General features: G+C 36.5%; 1 protein-coding gene across 1 annotated transcript; it reads left to right on the top strand.

Annotated features, from left to right (window-relative positions):
• The first annotated feature begins 212 nt into the window (after nucleotides 1-212).
• On the top strand, nucleotides 213-11,212 carry LOC123873862 (actin-related protein 2/3 complex subunit 2). Its single transcript, XM_045918958.1, has 9 exons — nucleotides 213-432; nucleotides 1,366-1,459; nucleotides 2,129-2,228; nucleotides 7,770-7,956; nucleotides 8,127-8,262; nucleotides 8,664-8,748; nucleotides 9,333-9,433; nucleotides 10,045-10,151; nucleotides 10,667-11,212. The coding sequence occupies exons 1-9, from the start codon at nucleotides 359-361 to the stop codon at nucleotides 10,692-10,694; spliced, it is 912 nt and encodes a 303-aa protein (XP_045774914.1). The 5' UTR covers nucleotides 213-358; the 3' UTR covers nucleotides 10,695-11,212.
• The last annotated feature ends 53 nt before the right edge of the window (nucleotides 11,213-11,265 follow it).

Genomic DNA, 11,265 nt, shown 5'->3' with positions numbered 1-11,265 from the left:
ATATGTTATTGGTCTGTGTTTTTTTTTTTCACATGACCAAAGACAAAATTCGATATGATGTTTCGTCCATTCATCAAACTTGGCAGCAGGCAGCATCTTGGCCACTGGGCAACAATTATCCATAGAGTAAAGATCAATGATCTATGGTCAGATGGCCACTGGCACAGGCATGCCACAGGCCACCACAGACTCATATTTCAGTCATAAATCATCGTTTTGAAGCTTCGTTTTCTTTCTCTGTCGTTTAGGTACCTAATGTACGGGCGGTCATCGTTGAAGATATCCGTATAAATTATTAAATGAAGGTGCTATAAGTGTTGATTTTATGAAAAAGCTGTAGGTTATAAATTGTTAAATAATGATCTTGCTGGAGATCAATAATAGAATTATAGAAGAAACACTAACAGTTAAATATAAAAATGCACTGGCGCGGTGAGTACGTTACGCTTAGAAAGTTTACCTGTTTTTATAACGAGTGCGATCTCTATTGGCTGTGCGGTTCCTATACGTGCTGTTTTCTGCAATTAGTGCTTATCTTTAGAATAATTATAAGAGAATTTGGTTCATAACCCCTTATGTGGAAACTTGACAAATGTCAAATAGAATTCACACAGGGTGGGCCCACGTTGGCCGCGGAATATGCAAAATTCGAATCATATTGGCATTATGTCAGTGTATTCATGGTATATATTTCCCCAAACCATGGCTGTGCCGTGACGTGATACGGTCTATATCAGCGCTGATGAGTCATGTCGGTCGGGTGCGGAATCGTTCCATAAATTGTTTTCGGATTCCTTAGGTAGTAAACAATATTATATTTTTATTATAGCTATACTTACTGATATACAAACAGAGAGGGACATGTAATTTAGTGGCTAACAGGAAATGAGTAATAATGTTGCTTTTGCTGCAAATTGATGTAGGAGCTTATCAAGTCAGCTCCCTAAAACCAAAATTAATGCAATCTATATACGACAATCAAAATCCCAATGATTGGCTGATACTCGTCCACTAGTTGCACCCAGGAAATTAATTATTGGTACACAAATTGTAAAGCATTCCCCCGTTGATCCTATAATAAATAATCAAAGGTAAATTAAGATACTTCTGATTTTCGGACACTCTTTACCTTTGTGGCTCCCAGAATAAGAGTAATAAAGTTTTGTTCAATAGTGTACCAGTTTATTAGCCCCCCAAAGACAAACTTATGAACAATTTTAAAGAATGTAAACCACACTTTTCCACTACCTATATATTATTAAAATTCACAGTTATGTAAGTCACCCAAATCATGTTGTTACAATGATTACTAGGTTTATTGATATTTTATAGTACCTATTTTCTATAGATTTAATTTTTTTCCAGCTTAAAGCCTGAATCCATAGATGTGACGCTTGCAGACTTTGACGGTGTGCTCTTTCATATATCCAATGTAAATGGGGATAAAACCAAAGTTAGGGTATGTTGAATATAAACTTTTTGATAAAAAATTATGAGTCAAGCTGGTAATGGTCCAGCTTTAAGGAAAATAATCCCACTCCATCTATACTAATATATTAATAAGTAAAATATGAAACTGTGTTATTAGTAAAATGTTACTAATTTAAATATTAGTTTCAACATCAACTTTTTAATTAAATCGGATACTCATTTGTATTCAAATTAAATTGATAACAACAAATGCTATTGTCAATTACCACAAGTAGGTATTTAGTATTCTGGAAAATGTCATGGCTTCATTTGGTTTCAGTTTTATTTAAAAAAGAATAACTGGTGTAAAGCAACCTTTCCAATAATCCATTCTTATATTATAAATGTGAAAGTGTGTGTTATCTTTTCATTGGCCACCTGTTTTACCAATTTTGATGAATGATTCAGAAATAGCTTGTATCCTGGAGACAGACAGGCTACTTTATATCTCAGAAATTTCTTCTAAGTGTACAACAATAACTAGTGAACCTATGATCTTGTAGATTTCAGTCCACCCAATAAACCATTAAACTTTTTAAGCTTTCACTGCTGTTGACCTTTTTGCTAGCTCTTCTCAATATAGTACTTTCCGAATTATGGCAGTAGAATCTTGAATAGACATAAATACAAGTTTTACAATAATTGATTCATTTTCCAGGTTAGTATATCACTGAAGTTTTATAAGCAGTTAGAGGAACATGGGGCAGATGAACTGCTCAAAAGGGTGTATGGAGAACTGCTCACTGAACCAGAATCTGGTAAGTGGATTTATCATTTCATGCCTATTATATCAAAACCATGGAGGTTGTATGGCCTATATCTGACTGTTAATACTAGATTGTCACTTTAGATAATAGTTACTATAATTTTGCACCTCAGAAATGTTCATCACCATGTGTCATCAGTGTTATACCGCTGGCATTGAACTGTCTTGGTTTGACTGAAACTTTTTTTTTGCCACAAGATTTTTAAAAACCTAAATAGACGCGTACGATCTCGTAGATATCCTCTAGTAAAATTATAATATATATTTGTACCATAAATTGTGTGAGTTAACAGTACAATAAATTATATTTTCGAAAAGGATTTAGCCAAGATAAAGTGACTTTGAACATTAAAATATTATTGTGTTATCTTTTAATAGTTATTTCAATTATTCTTATTCTGTCTTTACTCAAGATTACTAGCGCCTTTTGTAAAACTCCACAGCATAATAAGCAACATCTTAATCACACTCTAAACACTAACACTTGCATCGAACACTCAACACATACACACTTTATTAAACCACACACAAAATATATTCCTCATCCAACTCGCTCCCGAATTCACAAATCAAATATCATACAACATTTTTACCACACCCACGTCACTTTTAAAATAAACGTCAGAATTATTCCGTCTCGATCTTCAAGCAAATGTTACCTTATATATCCGAACAATTCAGCCTGTCTTCATTACTCACAATACTGCCTAGGTATATCCATATATTACTTTTCTATATTTTGGTACTTATTGCACATTCAAGGGCGCTAATACAATAGAAATACTATACCAAAATGTGCGTGGTCTACGCACTAAAACGAATGAATTTAGACAAAACATACTAAACCACGATTATGACTTAATTTTAATTACAGAATCATGGCTCACTAACGGTATCTATGACAGTGAGATCTGTGACAATAGATATGACATCTTACGATGTGACCGAAACCAGGAAACATCTGCTAAAAAAATGGGTGGGGGAGTTCTATTATGTGCGTCAAAGAAGCTACATATCCAACATCAACGTGAGTGGATCTGTCCCGGCGTCGAATCCTTGTGGGCAACTATACCAGCTGACTCACTCAAAATTCCAGGGCACCGCAACCTTCATATTGGATTAATATACGCACCACCAGACTCAGAGTTACCTATTCGACTCGAGTCAGTCTCTAACCGTCTGGCAGAAGTTCTGGCAACTCACCCCAATGACTATTTTATCTTAGCTGGCGATTTTAACTTACCGAATGTTACTTGGACTGATACCGGCCCCACAGTACAAAAACGTGGCTCAGTGGAACTACAGAATTCTTTTATAAAAATTTTGGACATATGTAATCTCTCTGGCTTGGCACAACATAACACTATCCTTAACAGTAAGGGTAACACTTTAGACCTCTTGTTTAGCAACATTGATTTTGTTGTTCACCGCGGCATTAATCCCCTCGTCGCAGAAGACGTATACCATCCATGTCTAGAATTTAATCTCTCGAATCTATTTATCCGTAATACTCGACACAAACCCGTGAAAAGACCTAATTTCTATAAAGGAGACTACGTAAAAATAAACGAATACCTTTCAGGAATTAACTGGCATGAGCTGCTAGTAGCTGACTCCATTAATGAAACAACAAATATTTTCTACGCCATTCTAAACGATGCCATAAATAAATTTGTGCCACTCAAAGTTAAATATAAATCTAATTTCCCTGTATGGTACTCTAGGTCTTTAACTCATATAGTGAAAGAAAAACTACAGAAGCACAAGCAATGGAAAGAAAGTAGAAACCCTCGCGATTACGACGAGTTTGTTATACTCAGGGCCCGCCAAAAACTTGTACAGAGACAATGCCATACCTCTTACACTCAGCGTATGCAATGCTACATCCGCAAAGATCCTAAACTTCTATTCTCTTATACAAAGTCCCTAAGAAAAAGTGATCAAGGATATCCCACCAAGCTCACTCTTGGAAATACTACATACACAGACGAAACTTCAGCTTGTAATGGATTCAGCCAATATTTTGAGAGTGTATTCGTAAAACCGGCGAGCTCGTACGATGTAACAAGTTCTCTAAATTTAAACCATAACGAAACCATTTGCAAAATTATTGTGAGTGAAGATGAAGTTTGTAAACTACTGAAAAATTTAAAAACTAATAAGGGAGCGGGTAGTGATGGCATCCCACCCGTCTTTCTAACTAAGTGTGCTAACAATTTAGCACTGCCACTCTCCATAATTTTTAACCTGTCCATTAATGTATTTGGCAATTTCCCAGATATATGGAAAGAAGCACTTATAGTACCTATACATAAAAGCGGATCAAAAACCCAAATAGAAAATTATCGGCCCATTTCAATCCTAAACGTGATGAGTAAAATATTTGAAAGAGTTGTCTATAGACATATATGTCCCATTATAACTAGGTCTATTCCCTACGAGCAGCACGGTTTCATGAAGAGCCGTTCTACCGTTACAAATTTAGCTGTTTTCACGGATTATGTACTACAAAGCATGGATGAGAGATATCAAGTGGATGTGGTCTACACAGACTTCGAAAAAGCATTCGACCGCGTAGATCACGTTATCCTACTTCAAAAACTAAGCGTGCTTGGAATAAATGGGAGCCTGCTCCGGTGGTTTACTTCATACATTAAAAAGCGTATGCAAGCAGTCGTGACGGGTAGTGCTAGAAGTAACTTCGTGATGATACCCTCAGGAGTACCCCAGGGGTCCATTTTAGGCCCTCTTTTATATAACGCCTATATATTTGACATTGGAAGCTGCTTCCAACATGCGCAATACCTAATGTTTGCGGACGATAAAAAAGTGTTTGTTAAAATACGTTCCATTGAAGATTGCCACAAGTTACAGCAAGACCTTAATGCTTTGACAGAATACTATGCGAGGAACAGAATCACAGTTAATGTTAAAAAGTGCCACCATATAACTCTGACTCGTAAAATTAATACACTTGAATTCGATTACAGAATCAATGGGACAAGTATACCCAAAGTGACCACCGTTAGAGATCTGGGTATCCAAATTGATGCAAAACTTTCAATGACTGACCATATCGATAATGTAGCTAATAGAGCCTACAAACAACTGGGTTTCATCAAACGGGTAACTCGGTATTTTAGTAATGTGGATTGCATTAAATCACTTTACTTTGCGTATGTCAGGAGTATTCTTGAATATGCGTGTAGTATTTGGTCGCCCCAATACATAATATATATCCAAAGGCTTGAAAGCATACAGAGGCAGTTTGTGAAATTCTTAGCTTTTAAAGATTTTAAAAAATTCAATAGTTATGAGGAAGCGTGTTCGTATTACAGTATCGACTCGCTAGAACAAAGAAGAGAACAGCTGGATATGCTATTACTGCAAGCTATTTTGACTGGCTCGATCGACTGTCCTAGCCTGTTGTCAGCCTTTTCATTTAGTGCACAATCTCTACGAACACGCCACACGCGCCTTCTGTATGTTCCCAAATCCAACACAAATTATGGTCAAAATTCTATAATTCCGCGCCTGGCACGCACTTATAATAAGCAGTATGCTGAGTTCGACTTATTTCACCTGACAAAAAATAAATTAAAAAAGGAATTCCATCTTCGCAAAAAAAAAAAAAAAATTGATAACAACTAAACATGCACACACTCACGCACAATCATATACACCACACACACGCACACACACACACACACACACACACGCACGCACGCGCACACACACACACACACACACACACACACACACACACACACACACACACACACACACACACACAGTTTTAATTTTTGTACATCTCTTTGTTTTTATTGTTTTTCTTTATATTATTGTATACTCTGTTAAAATACTTGTCAATTAATTTTAAGAAGGTAATCTCATGTGGCCTTAAGTTTAACTTAGATTTATTATAATAATTATGTTGTATAACGCTGTTGATTACAATTGAATAATAAAATAAAATAAAATAAAATCAGGGATATTGCCCAACTGCTTATTAGAGTGAAAAGTGATATGGTTCATGAAACACTAGCTATTGTCTGTGTAATTAGTACTTTCCTTACTACCATTTTAATTGTACTATGAATACACATTCTTTGTTATAAATGTATTCATATTACATAAAAAGGTGCAGTGAGAAAAAAATTAACTGACCTTGAATCTTTCTTCATAGTAACTAGTAAGTGTTTTTTAGATCAATATAGTAGTTTAAACTTTAAATTGTCGCTTGATGGTGGGGATATGTGTATCGCCGCGCGATTGGTTCATCAATCAACTTTTCGCTTCTTGCACAAGAGTACCTCTGCAGAGACACCATAATATTCTCTCTCTGCTATGCAGTGTTTCAGTAATAATTTCAATATATATTTTTTGGCACATGTTCTGTAATATTCCTGTTTTCTGTTATTAGATTCTAAAACATTGTTGAAAGCTATACTTACTTATATTAATAAATAAATACAATATGATTCTCATACAAAATTAATTAAAATAACTCAAATATTTTACATTTAGCTGTACAATGTGATAAGAAAATTGTTAAAATATGTTATCATACATACTCAAATTGTAAAATTTGCAAAAACATTACATAATGAACATTATATTGTATGTACATTGTGAGTATAAAAAAGCTAACAACAATTTACTGTTAAAAATGAATTACATGCTGCCTACAATGTGTTTATCTGTCAGAGCTGAATAATTTTGTGATAAGATTAAAACTTGGACTTTAAAGAATGATTCCCTGATAAGATTCCAAATCAATTTTTCTGTATTTCAGAACATAATGTATGTCATGATGAGTAAATTAAATTGTCAGGTTTTGCCAGTGATTTTCCTTAAATCATTCTGAATTCTGAAATATCTTCCATAAAATAATAATACATGTAACTAATATGAAATAATGTCTGATATACTTACATCCATATTACTATTATAATTTATAATCTCCCTCTGACTGTCTGTTACATTTTCACAGTTCAATCACTGCATCCGAAATATAGACAAAAATGAAACAAATATTTATTTATTTATTTAATTAAAGACTTAATTAACAAAGAACATTTTACACCAATTGTTGTAGACCAAAGCACTAGATAAAAACTGAGAAAGTTAGTAAATTAACTAAACTCACTTAAAAAAACAGATACTTATGTTGCAATTGGGCTAAGTATAAATTATAGTTGATACAAACCTAAGCCGTACACATACAGTAGGTTAACCAGCGATTTTAAACTTTTATCAGCTTACAACTTGTTACTATAAAAGATGGAGGCCTGAAAAGCTTCTCTGGTTTGTGACCATATTGGCCACATTAGTGTGAAATGTCAAGCACCACAGCTTTTGCATTGAAAAGGTTATATTACCACTCTTGTGCAAGAATAAATAAAATATTACCGCACAGTCCATATAGGTAGCCAAGTGTGCAGTAATAGTCCATTTTACAGTTTTACAGATAGGGGTGTAATAATAGCCCCTTTCTAAGCAAATATAATGAAAAGGAAATATTTTTTTGCAGGTTACAATGTATCAGTACTACTGGACATGGAGACCATCCCAGAGGACTGGGAGGCGATCGTCAAGAAGGTGGGCCTGCTGAAGCGGAACTGCTTCGCCTCTGTGTTCGAACGCTACTTCCGGCTGCAGGAGGACGGCGACGTGGGCCACAAACGTGCCGTCATCAACTACCGCCAGGATGAGACCTTGTGAGTATAGTAATAGAAAGATTTTATTCAAATAAACTTTTACAAGGGCTTTTGGATTGCTTCTTTTAATTGATACTATTCTGACGTTTTTGAGGCTTATTAATATCATCCATTTTATAATCCAAGATGACCAAAGTAGTTTTTCTGCTATACTAAAAGTGTCATTCCAGATATGTGGAAGCGCAAGAAGATCGAGTGACAGTGGTATTCTCCACAGTTTTCCGTCATGAAGACGATGTGGTCATCGGCAAAGTATTCATGCAGGAACTAAAGGAAGGAAGAAGAGCGTCCCATACCGCGCCTCAGGTAATAAAATATAACTTATTTTGCAATACATTTTCTCATAAAGTGGTTCACCTCTATTGAAACTATAAAGTATTAGCGTTAAAAAATTACCACACGAAAATATCCACTATCGCACTAGTGCGGGAATATAACGGTTGCAACAACTGTTTCGGAGCCGACATCATTATCGAGGTGTTCTAAAGTATCAAATAAAATACCTAATCTCAATATGATAGAATCTAAAAACTCTGTATCTTACTAACTACATGATATAATAAAAAACCTTGCTGCCCCATTTTCAAGAACGGATTCGCGCGCGGGTTTTTGTTATTGGTTAGTAATGGCAATGCCAATTTGATGAATCATAGATTTATTAGTATAATAGCATGTTATAATTTTAGCATAGACTCCGTTGTTCCCAGGTGTTGTTTTCACACAAGGAGCCACCCTTAGAGCTCTTGGACACTGATGCCAAAGTAGGTGAAAATATCAGTTATGTCACATTCGGTGAGTGAAACCTTTTTATTATGTTTGTTTACGTATTAAAACAACTAATTTATGTCCACGTGGACTACACGAATTATAAACCCCTATTTTACCTCTCTAGGCATAGGAATTTTCAAAAATGCTTTCTTAGCCGATGTCTATGTCTGTATGCCAAATTTCAGCCCGATCTGTTCGTATCAGTAGTTTGAACTATCTGTTTGTCTATAAAATGTAACTCACTATAAGCTCTTTTCTACGCAAACGATTTTTGCTTATGTGGCTTATAAAAGTGGTGATACTGTAAAACGTTAATATCCCCATTTGCACCGTCATTGGTTACAACCAATTGTATGGTAAAAATGGTAATGAAGGTGATGAAGAACCCAATGTTGTCTAGTATTATAGAATGCCAAGATTAACATGGGCAAAAATTGCGCTGTTCTGTTCCTTTCGAAAAATCACATAGACTATACAAAAAAAATATCTAAAAAACGTCTCTGACATGACGTCAGAGGCAGCAGCCACCTCTTGTTAAGTTATGAGAGAATTAATAAAAAAAAACCCTTGTACGGAGAATGTTGTGTGACGTGTGTGTCGTTGTGCAGTGCTGTTCCCGCGGCACACGTGCGCGGCGGCGCGCGACAACACCATCGACCTGCTGCACATGTTCCGCGACTACCTCCACTATCACATCAAGTGTTCCAAGGTAAAACTTAATTGCCTTAACTTAATACATTTGCCGCCTCTGTAGTTTAACTTATCTGACTTTAGACTAACTTTTTTATTAACAACATAATTGTATTAAAATAGGTAACATAATCCATGTCAATAAGGTTTATGAAAATTTAACAACTGTGCCAGGAACTCTGAAGTAGGTTTAATAACAATTAATCTGTCTATCCCCGCTCAGGTTAGTTTAGGATCTAAAAACAAAGAATTAGTGGCTTCCATTTTTTATACAGTTCCTTCCAGTATCACTTATAGAGACTTTACAGTTTCCTTTTTATGATCACAAAGAACCCCAGATATTGATTTTGAAAAATGCGCCAATTCATCAATGTAATGGCACAGCTACTGGTTCTACCGCGTGACGTCACTCGGTTCTCACTTGCCACACGAGCGAGAATCACTGATGTGATCACTTATGTACCTATAGGCTATCCTTGTCTCGCTTAGACCTCGGCCATGCTCTTAACATGACAATAATTAAAATCGTGTGCGGACAGGCCGGTGCTCGGTATTAGTAATAGGTAATTAAATCAGTTCGCTTGTATGGAGTGTCGGGAGTGTAGTTCTTCAAGTGAAACGTGTACGCAGGTGTACGTGCACTCGCGCATGCGCGCCAAGGCGGGCGACTTGCTGAAGGTGCTAAACCGCGCTCGTCCCACGCCCACCTCGCGACCCACCGAGCGGAAGACCATCTCGTGAGTAATACTTTTATGCTGACTAGGATCTGGCGCCCAGTGGTGGCATAGCACGGCAAGGGATCTTTGGCATCCCTGCGAATACTGGTAGTAACTCTGCCGCGGTATCCTTAGGTATGCTGTAACGTCCTTAGGAATGCTGAGACATCCGTCTAAGCTAATAGCAACGCGCGCGGTTCTCTGGCGCTGTCTTGTCTAGGCATCCCGAAGAATGCCGAAGCGTCCCGAGTGCTACCGAAGCCCCGAATGCTACTGATACGGCATGCTTAGAGCTTACCGCGGGCCGCGGCATTGTTTTTGTGCCTATCACCATTACCATTGAAATTTCAACTTTAAGTCAGTAATTATGGCATATTCATTACTTCAAAACCCCCTTGCAGTGCTGTGCCGCCAGTGGACGCTGGGCTTAAAACTGGTAATCTTTTATGGTAATCCCTTAGCTAACTTTAGGTATTTACACTCTACCAATTCCGATCAATTTATTATTATTATTAAAGTTCTCATGTTTGTTACAGGGGAAGAACGTTTGTAAGGCGAGATTGAGTGTTGCGAGTCGGCGAGACGTAGACGCCGAACATCGCCACCGCTCCACACCACTCGGCTGCACTCCGACCGTCACACCACTCACCACCTACCACGTACCACTTACCACTTAACAGATACCACTACAGTACGCGTCAGGAAAGTTGAAAATTGAGTTGTTATTGTGCTCCGCGCAAGATGTCTTGAAAACGACGTTCTTGCCACCGTCACCCAAAAGAGGGTTTATTTTTGCGCTATCGCCAAAAAACGTGTGTATTTTGAAAAACTGATGATGTTTCTTAAAAAACAATGATACATAAGACCAAACTAAAAAACCTTGGTCTTACGAAGCATTTTTTAGAAGCACCAACTTTTTAAAATTCCTACATTTTTTGGGAATAACTCAAAAACTACTTTTTGTAGTTTAAATTCTTTTTAGAAATAGATGGTAGTTTTAGTGCTTGTTCATGTTAACTCTTGGCTCGTAGCGGTTTTCGCGATCAAATGTATAAATTAAAGTGTGTCACGTAAAAAGAACTCTGACTTTGAATCGTATTTTAAATCATAAAACGTTTTGAAATAAAAGCACATG

This window comes from Maniola jurtina, chromosome 17 (assembly GCF_905333055.1).
Source record: "Maniola jurtina chromosome 17, ilManJurt1.1, whole genome shotgun sequence".
Taxonomy (NCBI): Eukaryota; Metazoa; Arthropoda; class Insecta; order Lepidoptera; family Nymphalidae; genus Maniola; species Maniola jurtina.
The sequence above is the reverse complement of the archived record's forward strand: the minus strand, read 5'-3'. Positions and strand labels throughout refer to the sequence as shown.

What these genes read in the sequence shown, in the direction of transcription:
- LOC123873862 (XM_045918958.1), top strand. Translation starts at nt 359, where the DNA reads ATGATCTTGCTGGAGATCAATAATAGAATTATAGAAGAAACACTAACA. An exon ending in GCTCACTGAACCAGAATCTG is followed by an intron (nt 2,229 to 7,769) that starts GTAAGTGGATTT and finishes ATTTTTTTGCAG; the next exon opens with GTTACAATGTATCAGTACTA. An exon ending in ATCACATCAAGTGTTCCAAG is followed by an intron (nt 9,434 to 10,044) that starts GTAAAACTTAAT and finishes ACGTGTACGCAG; the next exon opens with GTGTACGTGCACTCGCGCAT.